At 38.8% G+C, this 22,637-nt stretch overlaps 1 protein-coding gene across 5 annotated transcripts in view; it reads left to right on the top strand.

The window, feature by feature from the left end:
* Window positions 1-22,637, top strand: part of Phc3 (polyhomeotic homolog 3) — a 70,144-nt gene that overhangs the window by 39,290 nt on the left and 8,217 nt on the right. For 4 of the 5 annotated variants that reach the window (XM_050129253.1, XM_050129252.1, XM_050129251.1 and 1 more), the window contains 5 exons: window positions 2,305-2,555; window positions 11,936-12,095; window positions 16,566-16,680; window positions 18,745-18,877; window positions 18,968-19,199. In XM_050129253.1, the coding sequence (XP_049985210.1) occupies window positions 2,305-2,555; window positions 11,936-12,095; window positions 16,566-16,680; window positions 18,745-18,877; window positions 18,968-19,199 (891 nt within the window). Of the gene's footprint in view, window positions 1-2,304; window positions 2,556-11,935; window positions 12,096-16,565; window positions 16,681-18,744; window positions 18,878-18,967; window positions 19,200-22,637 lie in introns of those variants that run through there. The other variant, XM_050129255.1, reaches the window with a different exon arrangement.

Below are 22,637 nucleotides of genomic sequence, written 5' to 3'. Positions count from 1 at the left end.
CAAAGCCACAGAGAAACCCTGTCTCAAAAAACAACAACAAAAAAAGATTAATTCAGATTATCATTGAGCAGTATTTTCTGAAAAAACTCTACTTAATGCAATGTCTTCGTCCATTTTGTGCATTTGATCTGGGTATGGTGAAAATGCCTATAGCATCAGCACTTAGGATACTGAGGAGGGAAGATGTGGAGTTTGAAACCAGCCTAGGCTACCTGACAGGAACCCTTGGCTTGTGTTTCTGAAGTGTGGGGACTGTAAGATGCAGGTGCTGCACCTGGCAAGGACCTTCCTGCGGCGCTCTTACATGGTGGCAGCATCACTGGGAATGTGGGCATCCCAGACAGTTCCTTCATGATGGAAATGAGCTCCTGCTCACACTCCATAAAGTTCTGCTTCTTCACACTGCTGTCGAGGATTAAGTTCCTAACACAGGAATTTTGGAATGTCCATTAAAACCATAACATGTAGTTTTATATTTATTGAGCAAGAAAGTATCTTTAAATCGGTTAGTTATTTTGAATTTTATTTTAGTTCCCCATAGATTTTTTTTTTCTGTAGAAAAATAACTTTCAGCCATACCTAATAGTGTTTTTTTGGTCTTTTGTCCCATAGAAGTATTTGTGATGATTGAACACATGGGTAGGGATATTGTAGTGTTTCTGCTTGATAATACATGTGGATAGTTGTGCATATATTCACAGACATTAGCAAGTTACCAATCTATGGGTGCTTTGCTTTTCTTGCTCCTTCCTTCTTCCTTTTGTCTCTCCATCCCTCCTCCCTCCCCCTCTTTGTCTTTCTCTCCCTCTTTTCCTTATTTTGTGCAGGGGGGGTTGGTTGTTTTTGATACACTGTCTCACTCAGTAGCCCTCACTGGCCTGGAATTCTCAGAGAGATCTTGCCTGTGTCTGCTTTGTAAGTGCTGGGATTAAAGGCATGCACTACCATGCCTGGTCATTTATATGGCATTAAACAACAGTTTCAATATTTTATCTTTGTGAAAATAGATTACTTTATTCTTGCTGTAATAGTGTTGGTTAAACCTACAGCATATTAATTAGATTGGTCTTATTAAGGGTGAGCTCTTTGTGTTTCCATTCTTTCTTTTGAATTTTAATATGTATTTTGTGGCACAGGGAGTTTATTCTTTTGCTTCCTACTTATGCATTTTCCACTGATCTATAACCTCAGTCCCTGCTTTATCAGTTGAGTTTTCTGTTTTTTAAAGAGCCTATTCTTTTTTCTCTTCTACCTAAGTCAACTATATTTTTAGCATCATTAACTGGTAGTGGTATCAGTCCTTGTTTTTTGAGACAGGGTTTCACTGTGTAGCCATGGCTGTCCTGGAACTCACTCTATAGACCAGGCTGGCCTCCATCTAACAGAGATCCGCCTGCCTCTGCCTCCTGAGTGCTGGGATCAAAGGTGTGTGCCATCACCACTTGGTTGGGACAGTGCCCCAGTTTCATTGCCTGTTTGTTGTGTGCCATTGAGGCAAGTAAGTTAATCTGTCTGTGTCTTGGTTTCCTTATTTGTAAGATGGAGCTGATTACATTGATCACCCATAGGCTACTTGTAGATGAATTGAGGTACAGCATGAAAGCATTGAACATGGCACCAGCCACCTAAGTGCTCAGTGAGGGTCTTTGCACACATGCTTTCTTTCTGTTTTCTTCAGAAGTTTGTTCTCACTAGTATGTCTAGATAGAAACTTCTCTCTACTGTAGTACTGACAGTCAAGGGCTGGTGCTACTGGTGGCAATGACTCTTCACCCATCAGATTGTCAGCTAACCCTTCCTGTGGGCTGCCAACATTTCCCCATCAGCACATACAGCAACACTAGAAAGCAAAACACATTTGAGAAGATTTGGTGGACCTCCCAGCTTTGCAGTTACAGTCTACAACCTGTCTAATCACTGGAATTCCTACTTACTTGGGGGGTTCTCCATCCTTTTTAAATTTTCAAATGATTATCTAGGTATCATGTGGAATAAAGAGGAATGTAAGGTATTTATTATCTGTATAGCTTAAAAGCAGACAAATTCAACTGATCATTTTTGAAATTACTTTGAAAATGATATTTAGGGCATTTTCATGTTTTATGGGGATAATAAAAATGGTTTAGATGATAATTTTGAGCATGTTAGTGTACGTCTATAGAAAGGGGATATTAGCTTCTTCCTTCTGTGGATATTGTGCAATGAGATTATACAGTAAGCATAATGCTCCTGGAAGACAGCAGGTCTGAGTGAGCGTCCATCTATGCAGGGCAGGTGGCTAAAGGTCCATCCCTTTTCTTTCAGAGCAAGTGGAGTTGCCTGCTGTGGCCTCAGTCAGTGCTTCAGTGATTAAGTCTCCATCAGATCCTGCCCATGGCTCTGTTCCTCCACCACCACTCCTAATTCCAGCTGCTGCTACGAGGGGCAATAGCACATCTATGGCCAGCAGCGCTCCCAGCGTAGAAAACAAACCTCCACAGGCTATTGTCAAACCACAGATCCTGACTCATGTTATTGAAGGTTTTGTGATTCAGGAGGGATTGGAGCCATTTCCTGTAAGTAGAAAGCTTTTTGTGTTTTAGAAGTTATTATTATTTTTTTATTTTTATTTTTTTTTCTTTCTTTATTTTTTGTTTATTTATTTATTTTTTTGTGGTGAACAATGAAGGCTGATGAGAAGCCAAGGACAATGGCACTAGTTTCGATCCTAATACATGAACAGGCTTTGTGGGAGCCTAGCCTGTTTGGATGCTCACCCTCCTAGACCTGGATAGAAGTGGGGAGGACCTTGGACTTCCCGCAGGGCAGGGAATTTAGAAGTTATTTTTAACCATATAACACCAACTTAAAAAAAATTGTCTGCTGCTGTTCTCTAAGAAAATACTTATAATCTTATTTTAAAGGTTGATTTTTTGAGTATTTTAAAGAATTTTACTCTCTAATATTTTATGTATTTTCCTATATAGGTTCTGAGACATTTTGTATTAACCATTTCTGATCTTAATTTTGCTTATCTGCCTGATGGAGATGCTCTTTGGGTGTGAGAATTAAATATGCTAGCATTATTCTTTGCTGTACCTGGCATTTACTAACCATAGCTATAACTTATTATTGTCATTGTAGTGATAATTACAACTTAACTTTTTCATGTTATAAAAGTAATTCATGCTTTAAAACTTGAACTATCTAGAACAAATAATAATATCACTGTGCATGTATATTCACGTAATCAAGATTATTATTATGCATACAGTTCCTTTTTTACTTCATATATGAGCTTTTATTTATCAATAGTAACATTTTTGCACATTTTGAAATGTTACATAATCTACCTTATGTACAACCATAACATATAAATCCTCTCAAACACTGTTTTCATCTTATCACTGTTTAAATAGTCTAAGATACAACTTAGTGATAGGATGCATTTTTAGCATGTTTGAGGTGCTTGTTGAGATTTTCAGTACTCTCCACTCACGTGGGGTGGGGAGAAAGATATTATACGTTTTTATGTAAGTTATCCACATTTTAAATAGTTTTTGTAGCGTAAATTCCTAAAAGTAGTAGTATTTTGAAACATTATTTTATGGAAAGTTTGTTTCCTCATCTGCTACAAGCATTGCTTAGTAGAATTACTTCTATAAATTTTGCTTGAGGCATATTAAGTTACTGAAATAAGTACAGATGGTTTTTTTTTTAGACCAGACTGGTCTCAAACTCACAGAGATCCGCCTGCCTCTGCTTCCCAAGTGCTGGGATTAAAGGTGTGCGCCACCACCGCCTGGTATAAGTACAGATGTTTAAATTACAAAATTTTGATTCTACTTTAATAGTTTTTTTTAGAAAAGTTATTTTATGGGTATGGTGTTTTGTCTGCATGTGGCTGTGCACCATGTATGTGCTTATGGCCCTCAGAAAGCAGAAGAGGGTTTAAGACCCTTGAAACTGGAATTACATGTGGCTGTGAGCCATCATATGGGTGCTGGGAATCAAACCAGGCTCCTTTGGAAAAAGCAACTAGGGTACTTAACTGCTGAACATCTCTCCAGCCCCTACAGAAATTTCCAGTAGGCTATGGTTCCCTCCTGTTCTACAACCAGCCTTCTTTCCAGATTAGCTGAGGGTTTGCCTAAAAAGAATCAGTACATTTTCTTGGTTTAAAATTTTCCTGAAAATATTTCTAAAATAAGGATTCACGATGCTGAACACAATGACTATTTGTTGTTGATGTTAGTATCTCAGTGTTTGAGGAGCTTGTTTGTCCTGTAATTACAGTGATTAGCTTGCTCAAGACTTAAGTGATTTGTAAAGAAGTAATCTAGCCAGGCGGTGGTGGTTTACGCTTAATCCCAGCACTCAGGAGGCAGAGGCAGGCAGATCTCTGTGAGTTTGGTGTCAGCTTGGTCTACAGTCTGAGTTCCAGGATAGCTAGGACTGTTACTCAGAGAAACCCTGTCTCAAAAAACCAGAAATAAATTAAAAAGAAGTAATTTAAACTCTCTGAACATTAGTATCCTTATCTATAAAATATATAAAGTATGAATTTAGGGTATAAATCTTTGGTACAGTCTTGCTTAGCATGTGTGTGGCTATGACTTTCATCTCTAGCATTTAAAATGTTCATCTTTGTGTGTGTTGCATTTATTATTATTATTATTATTATTATTATTATTATGAAGGAAGAACTTGAAAACATGCTTAATCAGATTTTTTCCCCTTTTATTGAAAGTAGCTTTTGCCAGGTGGTGGTTATGAATGCCTTTAATCCAACACTTGGGTGGCAGAGGCAGGCAGATCTCAGTTTGAGGCCAGACTGGTCTACAGAGTGACTTTCAGGACAGCCAGGGCTACTCAGAGAAACCCTGTCTCAAAAAACAAAATAAAACAAGTAGTTTTTATTTTTACATAATATATCTTAATTATGTTTTCCCTCCCTCTATTTCTCTGTCCCTTCGAATTCCCATCCCATATAGATCTACCCCCTTTCTGTTTCTCATTAGAAAACAGCTTCTAAAGGATAATAATAAAATATGATCAGATAAGACAAAAACTGATACATCAGAAGAGGAAAAAGAAAAAGAAACAGAAGAAAAAGAGACCAAGAAAAGACACATGAAACATTTGACACAGAGACCCACTTGTTTGGACACTCAAGAATCCCATTAAAACACTAAACTGGGAGCCATTTATATATATGCAAAAGATTTGTAGGGTAAAAAGAGACAGAAAAAATATCCATAAATAAAATAAAAATAAAAAATAAGATAATTAAAAAAGTAAGCCCTGATATGATACTCCTAGACAAGGAACCTCCAGTAATGCTATTAGACGTGTTTTCTGTTGACCTGCAGCCTACATGCAGACTGTTCTCGAGTGGTTTGTTTCTGCAGGGAGACTCCCTTGGAGAGAACTAAACTTTTATTTGCAAGTGGTTATTAGTTAGGGATGAGTGCATGTGTTCACTTCTCCTCTTACCTCTAGGACTCCATTTGGAACAGACCCATGTAGGCCCCATGCATGCTGCTCCAGTCTGAGTCTTTACAGGCACTGATCCTGTTGATTTGGAGGATCTTGCTTTCTTGTTGTCCTGTCCTCCATCCCCTCTAACTTATACTCTTTCTGTCTCCTCTTCTGTGGTTTTCCTGAGCCCTGAGGAGGATTTGATGGAGATGCCTTGTTTAGTGTTTGAATGTTACAAGGACTCTCATTCGCAGCGAATTGTCTGACTGCAGGTCCCTGTGTTTGTTCCTATCTGCTGCAGGAGAAAACTTCTCCATTGGTGGCTGAGCAAGGCACTTGATCTATGAGTGTTGCAGAATGTCATCAGGAGTCATTTTTATTTATTGCTATTATTATTTTAAGTAGGACAGTAGTTTTTGGTTTTGCCATAGCTTTCTGGGCTTTCTAGTCTCTGGTTCTTGGTAACCCAAGCAGTTGGGTATAGTTCATCTCATGGAGTGGGCCTTAAGTCAAATCAGATAGTGGTTACTCCCATAAGATTTATGGCACTATTGCACTTGCATATATTGCAGGCAGAATATCATTGTAGATCAAAGGGTTTGTGGCTAGGTTGGTATTTATGTTTCTCCTTTGATATCATGCAGAGTACCCACTCTCCTGTATCAAAAATGCTAGACCATAGGGCTGAATGAGCTCTATGAGTTCAACTTCTTCATGTTCAGTGAGTTGTGTAGGTATTGTGTTCAGCACTGGAGCCTGGCTGTTTGTAGAGAGCAGCCTATATTCTTGGCAGCAGCCTGGTTGTTTGGAATTCCCATGGGACAACTTTGCCCAACAACTCAAGTAGATGAAACCTAACCCCAGTACTGGAAGCACTGGAAGCTTCATTTGGTGACAAGTTAGGGCTCTGTCTACTTGTTATTTGGTGATTTCTTTTAGATCACCTTCAAGTATGTCTATATTTTAAGAGGCTTCTACTGTATTAAGTCATACTATCCTGTAGAAGGAGGAGGGCCACTTGTCTGTCCTGGCCGCCTGGCTAGCTTACACCCGAAATAACCACATGGAATTTTTTTTTGTTTATTTTTTATTTTTCGAGACAGGGTTTCTTCGTAGCTTTTTGGTTCCTGTCCTGGAACTAGCTCTTGTAGTCCAGTCTGGCCTCGAACTTACAGAGATCCACCTGCCTCTGCCTCCCGAGTGCTGGGATTAAAGGCGCGCTCCACCACCGCCCGGCTTAACCACATGGAAATTGTATTAATTAAAACATTGCTTGGCCCATTAGCTCTAGTTTGTTATTGGCTAATTCTTACATCTTAATTTAACTCTTTTTTATTAATCTGTGTATCACCACGTGGCTGAGGCTTACCGGTAAGATTCTAACTGACGTCTGTCTGAGGCAGAGGATCCATAGCTTCTCTGACTTTGCCCTTCTTCCTCCCAGCATTCAGTTCTGTCCCCCCGTACCCCCCCCCACCTAAGTTCTGCCCTATCAAGGCGGTTTCTTTATGAAAGCAACACATAAACAGAAGGATGTCCTACACCACTATCCCTCAAATTTTAGTGGTCTCTCCTCATGTTTCCTTCATTGTACCCCTCTCCCTCCACCTCCCCACTTGATTTTCCCATTCCAGTCTCCTGCTCCATCCATCTATAACTATTTATTTTATTTCTTATTCCCCCTCCCCCAGTCCCTTACTCACCTAACCTCTGTGGTTCTATGGATTGTAGCTTGCTTATCATTGACTTAACAGCTAATTCCCACATAAAATTGAATACATACCATATTTGTCTTTCTGGGTCAGGGTTACCTCACTCAGGATAATATTTTTCCAGTTCCATTTGTTTACATGATGTCTTTTTTTTAAAAACGGCTAAGTGATATACTATTGTGTAAATAAATGTACATTTTATTTATACATTCATCTTTTGAGGGACATCTAGGTTGTTTTCAGTTCCTGACTATTATGAATAAGGTAGCAGTGGCCATGGTTGAGCAAGTGTCTCTGTGGTAGGATGGAGCATCCTTTGGCTATATGCTCAAGAGTGGTGTAGCTGGATCATGAGTAAAGCAGCTCACATCTTCCTGAGGAGTTGCCACATGATTACCATAGCGATTGTACAATGAATGAATGCTTACCTTACTCCACATCCTTGTCAGCATGAGTTGTCATTTGTTTTATTGATCTTAGCCATTCTGATAGGTGTAAGATGAAATCTGTAAGTAGTTTTGATTTACATTTCCCTGATGACTAAGGATGTTGAGCATTTCTTTAAGTGCTTCTCAGCCATTTAGATTTCCTCTTTTGAGAATTCTGTTAAGATCTGTACCCCATTTTCTTTGATTTCTTTTTCTCACATAATATATCCTGATTATGGTTTCCCCTCCCTCTGCTCCTCCCAGTTCCTCCCTACCTCCTCTCCCATCTGGATCAACTCCCTTTCTGTCTCTCACTAGAAAAGAAACAGGCTTCTAAGGGATAATAAATAAAATAAAGCAAAACTTTTACTTCAAAGTTGGACAGGACAAAAGAACAGAAGGAAAAAAGTTCAAGAGAAGGCTCAGGAATCAGAGGCCTACTCATTTGCAAACTCAAGAATCCCATAAGAACACTAAATTGAAGGCCATAAAATAATATGCAGAGAACCTGGTACTGACCTGGGAAGGTGCTTGTTTGCTGCCTTAGTCTCTGAGTTTATGTGATCCTTAATCATGTTGATTTCTAAGGCTTGTTTTCTTGGTGGCCTCAGTCCTCTCTGGCTCTTACACTTTTTCTGCTTCCTTTTCCACAGGGCTCCCTGAACTGTGAAGGGAGGGATTTGATGGAGACATTCCATTTAGGGCTAAGAATTCTGAGGTCCCTCTCTGTCTGACTGTGGGTTTCTATATTTATTCTCTGATTATGACTGAGCTAGGCACTGTAGATCTGTACCCATTTTCAAATTGGGTTGTTTTCTTGATATCTAGTTTTTTGAGTTCTTTATATATTTTGAATATTAGCCTTCTATTGGATATGTAGTTGGTAAAAATCTTTTCCTATTCTGTATATAGTCTGCTGCTTTGTTCTATTGATGGTATTATTTGCTGTGCAGAAGCTTCTGAGTTTCACCAGGTTCCATTTATTAGTTGTTGATCTTAGTGTCTGTGCTAATGGTGTTTTGTTCAGAAAGTCTCCTGTGCCAGTGAATTCAAGGCGGTTCCCCACTTTGTCTATGAGATTTAGTGTATGCAGCTTTATGTTGAGTCTGGTCCATTTGAGAGTTGATACATATGCTGAGAAAGTAAACTCTGAATGATGTTCTGTACCAGTGGAAGAAACATTTTCAACTCAGGTGATTCTACTCTCCTTTAAGATAGGAGAATATAGTCTTTGGGAGCATAATTATTCATAAAGCATTATGATGCATCCTGACAAGATATGGCTGATACACAGGGCCTGAAAAGTATATTTCTCTTCACTAATCTCTTCTCTTTACAGAGGTTGGCAGTCAATGACGGGTTTGAAGCTTCTTCTCCCCAGATGCCTAAGACAGGGGCTTGCATAAAAGATGCCTGTTCCAATGTCAAAAAAATTTGGCTAAATGAAGAGGACTTTGCCCAAGTCAGGCGTGACATATCTGTCCTGTTGCAGAAGCACAGGGTTTATTAAAATTAATAAGAGAGAGTGGATTGTGGGCCCATATTTTGATATGGCACAAAAGCCATTAGCCTGGTTTGAGCGGATCATGTAGCTCTGCAGACAAGCTGTCTCTGCCCTTAACAAAAGCCAGGATGCCTGCTCCTAGCTCCTTTTGTTAAAATGTGGATTACCTGAGAAGAGATATTTGACTGAAGCTGATGACTTAGGAGTTCAGATGTTTGGTGCTTCCTTCCTTTTGTAATTTGGAGGATGTCTTATAGAGATGCTAATTCAGGGCCTACCTGACTGCCAGATGCAGACAGTGACCTGGGCCCAGGCACCTGGTTACTTAGATAACAGCCTTTGTGTGTTCCCGCTCTTTTGGTGGGGGTATATAAGATGTTTGGAGAATAAAGGGTGAGCTGGCTTTTTCCATGATGACCGTGTAAGCAGTGTCAGTTTTATTCCTCACTACTTGGTTCCAGCCGGGTTAGGGAATTTGTGTTGGACCCTCACGGGCTCCGACAGGACTTGAGTTTTGTACAGGGTGATAAGTATGCGTCTATTTGGATTCTTCTACATTCAGCCATCCAATTTGACCAGCACCATTTGTTGAAGATGCTGTCTTTTTTCCAGTGTGTTTTTCTGGCTTCTTAAAAAAAAAAAAACAAAAAAAACCCAAAAAAAAGATGTCTATAGGTGTGTGGATTCTCTGGATCTTCAATTTGATTCCATTGACAGACATGTCTGTTTTTATGCCAATGCCATGCTGTTTTCATTCCTATATAGTTTACAGTACAATTTGAGGTCAGGGATGATGAGACCTCCAGAAGTTCTATAATAGATTGTTTTGCCTATCCTGTTTTTTTTGTTTCCATGAAGCTGAAAATTTTCTTTTCAAGATCTGTGAAGAATTGTGTTGGAGTTTTGATGGGGATTGCATTGAATCTGTAGATTATTTTTGGTAGTAATGAGCATGGGAGATCTTTCCATCTTCTGATATCTTCTTTAATTTTTTTCTTCAAAGACTTGAAGTTTTTATCATACAAGTCTTTTACTTGCTTGGTTAGAGTTACCCCAAAATACTTTGTATTATTTGGGGCTATTGTAAAATGTGTTGTTTCCTGGGTTTCTTTCTCAGTCCATTTGTCAGTTTTATTTAGGAGGGTTACTGATTTTTATGAGTTAATTTTATATCCAACTACTTTGCTGAAAGTGTTTATCAGCTGTAGGGAGTTCCCTGATGGAATTTTTAGGGTCACTTAATATATGCTATCATATCATCTGAAAATAAAGATACTTTGACTTCTTTCTTTCTAATTTGTATCTCCTTGATAAGGATTAAATTTGGTTTTATCATAGAATGTCTTACTTTTTCCATCTATGGAAATTGAAAGTTTTAGTTGATATAGTAGTCTGGGCTGGCCATCCATAGTCTCTTAGAGTGAGTAGAACATCTATCTGTCCTTGCCCTTCTGGCTCTAAGAGTGTCCATTTAGAAGCCAGCTGTTTTTCTGATAGGTCTACCTTTATATGTTACTTGGTCTTTTCTTTTGCAGCTTCTAATACTTTCTCTTTTCTGTGTATTTAGTGATTATTATGTGCCAAAGAGAATTTGTTTTCTGGTCCAGTCTGTTTGGTGTTTCTGTATTTTTAAAAGCTACCAGCAAGATAGTGCAACAGGTAAAAGCCATTTCCATGCTAACTTGGCAATCTGACCCACAAAGAGGTAGAAAGAGCATACTTAATCCCATAAATTTGTTCTCTTCTGTCCACATATGTGCTGTGGTACATCCTCCCCCCCCATGCGTGAGCTAATGATGATAAGTTGGGTCTGGTGGCACAGGTCTGTAACCTCAGTTACTTAGGCTGTTGATGTTATTGTTCAAGTTCAAGGCCAGTCTGAGCAAGATTCCCTCTCAAAGTAAATAACACACAGACATTCTGGGCAGTGTGAACTGGGGAAAAGGCATCCCCTGTGCAAGTATGAACACACCACACCCATGACTGTTCCCCAGTCTTCACCACCAAATCATAAAATGTTTGCAGATGCATACAGCCTTGTATTAGAAAGAGCTAGTCTCGTGTGGTCAAGTTTTGGGAAAGAGAGATGGTTGCTGAACTGAATAGTTCCATGAAAAGTGAAGCTGGACATGGGCATTGCATAGGACTGTAATCCCAGCACTGGACAGAGGCTGAGACAAGAGGAGCTTTATAGTGAGAGGCTATCTTCAAAGCATTCTGAAGAGGGGCTAGAGAGATGGCTCAGGGGTTAAGAGCCCTGACTGCTTTGTTTCAGAGGACCCATGTTTAATTCCAAGCACCCACATGGCAGTTTACAACTGTCTGTAACTTCAGTTCCAAGGGACCCAACACCCATGGTAAATCATCAACGCGCATAAACAACAGCAACAACAAAACATTCTAAAGAAACAGATGAGGGTATAGTTAGTGCAAGACCTTGGATTCAGTTCCCAGAACTGCAAAATAAATCAATCCAAGCAGCAACTGCCTCCCTTTCACTGCTTTCCTATTGTGCAGGATAATTTGATTACTCCTGTTTTTAATATTACAAATGTAAGGAATCACTAGATTTTAAGACTTTTTTAAAAATCTACTTGCCTAATGCAGCAGTGCATTGTATATGACTGCAGTATGTATTCTGCTGGCTAGCAGTAGTGCATATGTATAGAACCTTCTACTTGATGATTTGCCCTTAATTATTGGATTTGATGATTGAGTAAGTAAATATCACAACTACCATTCTTTCAGAGGGGTCATTTTAAAAATTAGACTCATTTATTTCTGATTAATTTTTAGAGATTATTTCTTTTCATTCTCTTTTCCATTTAAAGGTGAGTCGCTCATCTTTGCTGATAGACCAACCTGTGAAAAAGAGGCCTCTTTTGGATAATCAGGTGGTGAATTCTGTGTGTGTTCAGCCAGAACTACAGAATAACACAAAGCATGCAGATAATTCATCTGACACTGAGATGGAAGACATGATTGCTGAAGGTCTGTGGTTCCCATCAAACTTTTTCTTTAACTATGACTTTTATTGCTTGAAATAGGATAAACTTTTTATTTTGCATAGGTTTTCACTTGGAAAGAATTTAGTTTTGCTTACATACAGTGAGTATGTGAACACTCTATTAACCAGAATAATGGGTGCGCTAACCACTCTGATAACTCAGTAACTAGGAGAGCAGTAATATTGGTGCTGATTTGTACAGTAGATTTCTAGTGAGGGAAAAGCAATTTTAAAAGTTTCTGAATCAGAACAATCAATTCTTGCTTTTAAAAAGCAAGTAACAAATGAGTGTTTTACTGAATTTGCTTCAAAATATAGAGCATTTAGGTGTGTGGTTTTAGATTTATTCTTGTGATGGGTGTTATAAACTGAGTATTACAGTTACATTCAGGATGTTCTCTTCAGCCAATAGATGATAACATTTGTTCTAAGAAAAAAAAATACTGTTAATCTCCTTACTGTCCCAGCTCCTTTTCAACTGACTATACTCTAATACCAGATATCCCTTAGAAGTCAGACTGATAAAAATGGTTGAGGTAAACACAAAACTGATGTTCTGTGCCTTTTAGGTCACCTATTTTTAGTTAGCAAAGCTTGTACTTTTTTAAAAATGGGATTCTGAATGTGTGCTTAAAGAAATAACCAATGAAACAAAACAATCTAGCTGTATTGTGTAGGAGTCTTTATAAGAGATTGTTCTTATTTGATCATGGCCCTTCAGTTGATGATATTCAGTCTGAAGTGTTTAGTCAGGGGCTTATAATGGTAAACTCATTAACATCTTTGTCTTTGTAATTATCCTTAGGATCTCTAAAATTAATTTATTCTTTTGCAAATACTCATTTAGTTTATGTTACTTTATTGTGTTTTTTTATTTTTATTTCACGTGTATTGGTGTTTTGCCTCCATGTATGTCTATATGAGAGCGTCAAATCTCCTGGAACTGGAGTTACAGAAGGTTGTGAGCTGTCATGTGGGTGCTGGGAATTGAACCTGGGTCCTCTGGAAGAGCAGTCAGTGCTCTTACCTACTGAGCTATCACCCCAGCCCCTTATTGGGTGTTTTTACACAATGTTAAATTTACCAAAGTGGCATGTTGGTAAGTAAAACCGTCATCCTTCAGATTCTTAGAGGGTGGCACCTGCCGTTGGTAGTGTTTTATAAGCTGTTGTGAAGTAGTCAACATTTTTACTTCTTATTTGAACCACCAAGCCTGTAATAGTATAACATTTGACTTTTACTAATGTTTGGTTATTTTGAGCTCAGTTTGATTTTTTTCTGTGTAGAAGATTGCTAACCATGAAGCGCTCTAAACATGCATTCAGTTAGAGAGAGCTGTGTGCTCTTCCCTTATCCCTATGTCCATTGCTATGAACGGTCTCATGTCTTGCATCTTTTTGTTTGCTTCTCTCCCAAACTTCCCTTTGCTGCCTTTCTTTCCTACTTCTCTTCCATCCTTTCCTCCCTCTTTATGAAAGTTGTAGCCATTTTATTTCACTGATATAGTATGTATCTCTTAAAAGCAGATATTTTCTTACATAATTAAATAACAAAATTAATAATTCTTTGGTGTAATACCTGATCCATATTCAGATTTTCTTAGTTATTTGAAGCATGTTCTTTCACAGTCATCTGATTAACATCAGGATCCAAACAAGGTCACCATGGTGACGTTCATTATTAGAATTTAATTTTATTTATTTTAATTCTCAAATACATGTTTTTAATTAGTTGATTATATGTGAGGACATTTCATATTTTAGATGAAAAGTAGTGAAGATGTATGTTTAGGTTTTCTTTTTTCTTCTTTTGCTTGTATCTGTAAGAAGTATATAAATGAAAGTTCTGGGCTAAAATGTGTTTGTCATGTCAACCCTGCTGAATAGACAGAAGGAGCATGGACTTCTGGGAAGTTTTAGAACATGTTTCATGATATTTGTAGTTTATAAAATATAATGGGCAACATATAGCATTGCTAGTGTGCCGGCATTTGAAAGGTATGTACGGAAAGACATGAAAGCATACCCTCTTTCCCATAAGGAACTGTTTGTTTTGTTGGAGATTAGGGAATCTCCATTCCAGAGCAACAAATGTTAGATTTAGATAACAAGAAGACAGAACTAGCTGAAGTTATTTTCAGCTTGGTGAATTTCTTATGAGTTTGATCTCTGTTTTGTGTTAAACGAGACAAGGAGCAAGCCTAGATCTAAGATAACAGGCAGGAAAAACAGTTCTGGTCAGGATGTGAACAGATGTACAGAGGATGTGGACACTAAGGAACTGTAGGAGCACATCGAAATTCACCACGCTGTAAATAACAGAAGGACCCTTGGTGAAGACCTCGGGCTTGAGGGGATTTTATGGATGAAGACCTAGGACTTGGGGGGTTTATTCAAGTTTTTTGTGGCAGTTGTAATAAACTGAAAAGGGTTTAGCATTGTGCTGGTCATCTGTTGGATGTATTAGAGGTCTGGCATATGACTGACACCTGCAGTCTAAGTGGGGAGAGGAAGGGAAGGACTAAAGGGAGACAGGACAAGATGCTACAGAAGGAGAAGAAAATCTAAAGATGGCTAATATATTTCAGAGTAGAGAACTATTGCACAGTGCCGGGTGGTGGTGGTGCATTCCTTTAGTCCCGGCACTCGGGAGGCAGAGGAAGGCAGATCTCCGTGAGTTCCAGTCCAGCCTGGTCTACAGATCTAGTTCTAAGACAGCCAGGGCTACCAAAGAAACCCCCCTGTCTTGAAAAACCAAACCAAAACAAACAAGCTAACATTTTTTTTATTGATTTTTATTGAGCTCTATTTTTCTCTGCTCTCCTCCCTGCCTCTCCCCTTCCCTTCAACACTCTCCCAAGGTCCCCAAGCTCCCAATTTATTCAGGAGATCTTGTCTTTTTCTACAAGCTAACATTTTAAGTCTTTCATAGTTTTAATTTTCCAAGGCTATTTTATAATTTCGGCATTTTTATTGTATAAACCAGTATTCATGCAATAAAATTTAGAGTAAAATGGTGTGTTCATTTACTTTGTGGCTGTGTTTTTTTTGTGTGTGTGTATAATTTCAGTTTAAAAACCACCCATTTTTAAGATAAGCAAACTATTAAATTCATGGTATATACCATTTGCTTCTCTGCTACTGTGATAACCTTGGCCAAAGCCAGCTTGGCAGGGGAAGGGTTATTTCAGCCCATTATCAAAGGAAGCCTAGGCAGAGCTGAATCAGAAACCATGAAGGAACACTGCTTACTGACTTGCTCAGCTTGCTGATTTGTACAAAACCCAGGAGTGGCACTGCCCACTGTTGGCCCACCTCAATCTTTTATTTAAAAAAAAAAAAAAAAACTCCAAAGACATGCCCATAGGCCAACTGCTGGAGGTGATTCCTCATTTGAGTTCCTTCTGGTTGACAAAAAAATCAGTACAGTTAATGCAAACACTTTTAAACTTTAACCTTTCCCCTTTCTTGTGCACCTCAAGATCCCATATTAGTATCACAATATGAAACGTATTCCCACTTTTATGTGTGAGTGCTCTGTCTTCATGCACACCAGAAGAGGGCATCAGATCCCTTAGAGATGAGTGTGAGCCACTATGTGGGTGCTGGGAATTCAACTCAGGATCTTTGGAAGAGAAGCCATCTCTCAGCCCCAGTACTCTTAGTCCTTACGTGGAAACTGTGAAGTGGAGCAGACATCCATGTAATAGTTACTTCAGCTCTTTGGGGAAGGTCATGAAGATTGAGCTGTTTATTTTAGGTGCCTGAAGGAAGAGGTAATAGTGAAGGAGAGGGTTTTAGGTTGGGGTTGGGGTTAGGACTAGCATTCTTACTTAGCAGGGAGCACCCTAGAAAATGCACCAGTAGTTGGACATTATGACACTGTTTGAGATTTTAAAAGCCAAATTAATTTTATTTACTACTAAAAGGAACTGTTTTATAAATTGACAATATATCTTTATAAAATTAGTCATACACTGCACATAATATTTTATATGTCTTACTAAAATCAAACATACAGAAGTGTCTCCATTTTGAAGCCAGTCTCCTCTCCATAGGAATTTAAAGGGTTTCTCTGCTGTAAATCTTCATAGCATAGGGCACCAAATTCATATGTCACATTCTGCCTTTTGAAATTGTTTCTGTCTAGTGGACCATGAGTACACGGCACTCATTTCATTTCTCAGTGTTTGTAACATACATTGCTGTTTTACATTCTAGACATGCTGGATTCTTAGCAAAACTAGCCTATGCTTATTTGTATAGATGAATTTATTGTATAGAAAAAAACATCATTCTTATGTAGAAACAAGGAATTAGTAGGAGCCCAGCCAGAGTAGCTCTGGATCCAAAGAAGGTGAAGAAATCTTGATCTGACAATGTTGTGTAACTAAAATTAGAGGCTGAAAGAAATTTTGACCACTCAGATTTTTGGCTTTTCCCTTCTCTTTTTAGAGACATTAGAAGAAATGGATAGTGAATTGCTTAAGTGTGAATTCTGTGGAAAAATGGGATATCCTAATGAATTTTTACGGTCAAAACGATTCTGTACTATGTCATGTGCCAAAAGGTATGTTGGTGTTCTTGAATTTGTTTATGAGAACCAGTAACTTTTGCAAAAACGTCAAGACATGGTTATAGATGAGCTTTGGTAGGAATTAGCTATGGTAACAGCAGTGAAGGTTAGGTCAGCAGCCACTTACTCTGTGTCTCGTTACTAGAATTTACTAAGTAAATTTTAGGTACTAATAATGCAGTTTCATAGTGAATACTCATGAAGCATCAGTCATCTGGTACAAGGATATGCTTTGGAGAATCTCTCCTATAGCATATGTAATATGATAGAATATTAATTTTTATGTTTTAAAAATCATAACTAATTAATTACTAATTAATTTTGAAATTAATTTTTTATGTAGGATCTTGTATTATAGCCCTGGCTGACCTGAATTGACTGTATAGACCAGGCTGGTCTCCAATGTTCTATGGCCCTCCTGTTTCTGCTTCCCAAGTGCTGGGATCATAGCCATGTACCACCATCCCAGATAGAACCCTGGTCTGTAAAGATTAATACAGGTCATAGCAATGTACCACCATACCAGATAGAACACTAACTAGTCTATAAAGATTAATACGGGGCCTGGAGAGATGGCTTAGCAGCTACAAATACCAGATGCTCTTTCGGAAGACCTGGGGGGTATGCTTAGGTTAATTATGTTGAAATTTATATTCTCTTAAGAAGCCAGTGATTTTCTTGTTTGACCATACCATTTTGTATACTTGTCACAGAACTACGTTTAGTGAGAATAATAAAAGTAAATTTCTATCAAAAGTGGACTCATTGCTTCAGTTCATTACTCAAATGTTTATTCATGATTAGTAGTAGGTCTATAAGATTATGTAGGATTTATGCTCTAACTTGAATTTCACTTTGCATGAAACACATGAAAGAACAGCAAATTTCTAATGCTGGTCAAAACCACTTACAAATTGTGAAATGGTCTGTCTTTCAGGGTATTCTGAACCTCTTGGATGTTTAGAAGTATACCAGGATACTTAACACTGTCTGCCACTCCCTTTCCCAGACAGGGACTACTTCAGATGAACCTCTTTCGGTCAGGGATCCTAGCGCAGTGAAGCCTGGCTGACAGAGCAAGGAAGAGGGGAAGAGTCAGGTCAGGGAAGTGCTTAGCTGTAATTCTTGGAGAGCTAAATATATAAGGACTAATTGCCAGGCACAAGACTAGTTCTCTCCTTTCTTCAGTAGTAAGTTTTGTCACCTGATATGTTAGTTATATCAGAACGTCACTTTGCTGAGCCCACAGATAAACCCATAGGAACACAGCAGGACTTCTTCAGTTATTTCAGTGGCTCTCAGGGACATTTGCATCTTTAGAGAACAAATAGTCTATTATTTTTCAGAGTTTTCCTTACTTCCATCTCTGATATTTTCATAAAACATAGGTAAACAAAATTACATATATTATTCTAGAATAGTTATCAGTAACAAAATTAATATGTGTGTGTTTTGCCTCTAAAAATATATGTGCACTTTGTGTGTGCCTGATAGAGAAGCCAGAAGAGGGCATTGACGCCCCTAGACTTGGGGGTTCAGGCAGTTGTGGGCTTTCATTGTGTGCTGAGAACCAAACCCTAGTGTCCACATGTGTAGATATGTCTGTACACATATGTACTCCAGTACCTGCATATACATTAAAAGCAAAAGACAAAGCAAAACCCCAAATATATTACTTGTTAAATAGTTTAAATAAACTTCAGAAATATTTATTACAAAGTTTCTCTTCTGGAACCATGAATTTTCTTGCTATGTTGCAAGTTATCTTCTGCATTTTGCAGGTTTTTCATTATTCTTCTATAATCAGGAGAAAATACCATTACCTTGTTATAGGTGTCCAGTATTATGTTGAGAGATATTTTATAATATTCACAGAGGCCATTTTTGACCTGTAGGTTAAATAAATCCATTCAATAAGATAACTGTACTTTGTGAGATATTATAGTCCTTAATAATTGTCTAGTACTTACTATGTCACAATTGTACTTTAAAATTACAGTTAGATTCTAAATTGGTTGTCCCATATTTTGCTTGATTTTTCTTTCTTGAATTTCTTAGGTACAATGTTAGCTGTTCTAAAAAATTTGCACTTAGTCGTTGGAATCGTAAGCCTGATAATCAAAGTCTTGGGCATCGGGGCCGTCGTCCAAGTGGCCCTGAAGGAACAGCAAGAGAACATATCCTTAGGCAGGTCTGTAGAAAGCTTGCTTCAATGTACAATGTCCTTTTCAGAAATGCAAGGGAAGTGCAATGCTGTATTTTACTTTACTGCATTTTCCAGCTTCCAATTACTTATCCATCTGCAGAAGAAGACTTGGCTTCTCATGAGGATTCTGTGCCTTCTGCCATGACAACTCGTCTGCGCAGGCAGAGTGAGCGGGAAAGAGAACGCGAGCTGCGTGATGTGAGGATGAGGAAAATGCCTGAGAACAGTGACTTGCTTCCAGTTTCACAGACAGAGCCCTCTATATGGACAGTCGATGATGTCTGGGCCTTCATCCATTCTTTGCCTGGTATGTGACTCCCTTAGCCTGGATGCTTTCCTTGTGCCTTCACAAGAAAGTGACGTTACGTCCATCCACAGCTTTGGCATTCAAGGTTAGAGAAACTGTGTGTGCGTTTGCTATTGAAATGTGACCTGCTCTCTCGTACCTGTCTTCAGAATGACTGTGCACTCCTTCATGCCCCCAAACGAGTGAAAAACGGACTGACTAGTTCTGCCATTGCTCTGGTGCCCAGTCGGTGAATAGTAAGATGCTCTCTTGTCTGTCCTGATCTCTAGGGCAGGAGAGTGAAGACACTTCTCCCCTTCTGCTTGTCTATTTTCTAATCATTTTCCTCTTCACTTCCTCAGCCGATTCTTTTAGAAACTGAAACAAGAAAGACCATATTTTTTGTGCATATATTTTTGAAAGCTAATTAACACTGTAGAGTAGGACAAACTTGATTTCTTTGTAAAAACGTGACATCCATTCTAATGCTGAGGGTAACCTTCTTATGTCTGCCTGCTCTCTCATACTTACCCACTAGCTTCAGCTTCCCCTCCCCCTCTTTTGGGTTTTTGAGACAGGGTTTCACTGTGTAGCCCTGGCTGTCCTAGAACTCTCTCTGTAGGCCAAGCTGGCCTCGAACTCTCAGAGATCCATCTGTCTGTCTCTGCCTCCCGAGTGCTGGGATGAAAGGCGTGCCCCACCACCACCCGGCTAGACCTTCTTGTTTACTGAGTTCATCTGCATTTAAGATCATTACATATCATTAAGAAGAGACAGCGTTGATTGGTTCTATTTAGGCCATCCTCCCTCCCTCCCTTCCTTGCTGATGAAATGGGAGTATTTATGAATTGCTTTAACCAACCAAATAATGCTATTTGTGCAGTCAGTTACTGCCTTTCCAAAAGTTTATCCTAGAGTAGCTTAGGGTAAATCTTACACTAGGAAAATGTGTTTCGCTTTCTTTCTGCCTCTCTGGCATTTATAAATATCTTTCTGAGCTCCTTCAGGCTGTTTCTTTTTCCTGAGTATTTTTACAAGCTTTTCTCATAGTGGGAACAAGCGTATACATTTTGTGATGTCTTACATTTTCTTTCCAGATAGGATGAGCTTCCTTGTAGTCAGGGCCCCTGTACTTTTACTCCTGGGTTTCTGTTATTTTTGTGTTATCATGTTATTAAGTACTCAGTGGGTCTATGTTAAAGCACCCAGGTGGGAGATTCAGGCTCAGAGCTGTTAGGGTGAGAAGTAGCATGAACTTGTGGGCACAGAGCCCTTCTGGTTAACCAGTTGCAGGCTATCTTCTGTACTGTCCTTTAGTGAACTGCCCTTTTGGAAAGACTGTTCTATGCTGATCTGTGAATCCATAGATTGGATTTCTCTGTAGGAATGTAAAGTAGGAATTTTTTTTTAAAGTATAACTCTTTCTGTATATGTCTTTGGGGACATGTTTATACAGCAGTATTGAGTGGCACTTGGTGTCTTTCCTGCAACTTTAGTGAGGTCAGTTTGTGCATAGAATGTTTTGATTTAGATTTCAAAGTGGGAGAATTGATTGTGGACACTGGAAAATTCAGGTGGGACACGAGCAGGGCCATTGTGTTACCTAGAGCTGTTTACTCGGTCACGAGGCTGCCTGGCGGCCTCCTTTGTGTGTAATGTACTCAGTGCTTGGCCTCAGGGTGTTGGGCTCTCACAGAACTTTTACTCTGAGTATCTTGAATACTTAAAAAACCATCTTGTTTTTCCTCAGTGAGTTTCTAGATGTGTGCTTGTCTCCTTTTTATAAGTCACTTTATATTTTTTTCATTTCTGTGCTAATGATACTTTTTGTGGTTGGCTTGAGAAAATTGGGATCTAAAAATGATAACACATATTATTTAATCATGCTGTTTCCCAATACACTTTAAAATTATTTTGCTAGCGCCTTTACTGTCTACCTACAAACTGACATCTGTAAAGGAACCCCAGTCAAGAGGAAGAAGAGCATGCTGAGTACTTCCTCTCAGGAGTTTTTTATTTCTCTTCCCAGTGCAGCTTTTGTGGTCCCCTCTCTTTTACTCCTCATTTCTGAATCTAAGTAAGCCTATCCTCTCTCTCTCTTTCCTTCCCTGGTTCTTATAAATAAGACTGGAGAGAAGAACCTAAGTTCTTCCATAAAAGAAGGATGAAGTCACAACTAGATGCAAGATTAGTCAGTTTTGTTGAGAGCTACCTCTGGGAAAAGAAAAAGGGGCTTTTCTATGGTGAGTAATCCCGTTTCATCTATATGTGTGGTACTTGGGCAAAACCATACAAATCATATACAGGACTTTGAAATATAAATTTTTGAAAGTCTGAGAAATTACCAAAATAGAGAAATGAAAAGCTGGCTGCTCTATAAGATGCAGTAAAGGAAGAAATAACAGCCAGTAGGGACACTGAGGAAAATGATGGCCACGTGAACACATGCGTGAAAGCAGGTTACTCAACAGACAGCTCTCCACAGTGGGTGACGTTTTTCCAGTCTGTCATTTCTTCATCCATCCTTACTTAAATGTCTGCTGCACTGTAGTGCTTTGGGGGTGCTCCTGGGTCTGTGGGTAGACCTTGTCATCTTATAAGCTCAATGACGACATTCACAATGGAAAGGAGAATCATCCTAGCAAAGTGTTATATTCCAAGGTGCAAATTAATCATTTTATTTTCTAATCATCTGTTTCCATGATTCCCCCTTGGAATACTGATTTGAATACAAAAAGGCCGTACAGCTGTTAGGTCTTGTTCTTAAGCTAACTTTATACTTTCACTGTTTGTAAGGAAGCTTTCATGTTTTTGCATTCTCTTCTCTTTGGGCTTTTTAGTTCATTACTGAGCTTAGAGGTCTCTTTCCTATGATAGGAATGATTGGGTATTTTGGTAGGCCATAGGATAGTGGGGTTTAGATAGTAAGAGCCTACTTCAGGTTGAGGCTTTTGCACTGCTTGCTTGGTAAAAGACTGCCAAGTAAGATCTCATGATTTCAGAGACAGCTTGCTTTGCATTGTTTTATTTTATTTTTACCAAAAAGTTAAGGTGAAGCGTGCTAAGGGGTGTAGTGACGTGTTCAGAGGTAGATCACTCGTCTGCCATTCTCAGGGATCTGGGTTCTAAAAAACAGATGGGGGCTAAGGCACTTTCCTGTAATCCATGCATGTATGTAGGAAAACAAGGTAAGTTCAAGACCAGCCTACAGGCTAACAGAAAAATGAGTAGAAATGAGTTGAGTGATGTTAAGCTTTGAAGTTGACATTACGAGTTGAACAGTATGGTGTGTGTCAGCAGTCCTGTAATATGTAATACTGGGGGGTTTGTTCTCTTCTGAGGGAGCAATATAAATATTTTAGACACACTTGGAGTTATGTGAACTCAAAGAAGGTTTGGGTGGTCATGGAAGTTTAATCTGACACTTGAGAAAATATTTCCAGATTATTATTTATGGCA

This window comes from Alexandromys fortis, unplaced genomic scaffold, assembly GCF_014885135.2.
Source record: "Alexandromys fortis isolate MF-2015 unplaced genomic scaffold, M_Fortis_MF-2015_v1.1 scaffold_300, whole genome shotgun sequence".
Taxonomy (NCBI): Eukaryota; Metazoa; Chordata; class Mammalia; order Rodentia; family Cricetidae; genus Alexandromys; species Alexandromys fortis.
Note: the sequence above shows the minus strand (reverse complement) of the source record. Positions and strands in the feature narration are given on the sequence as shown.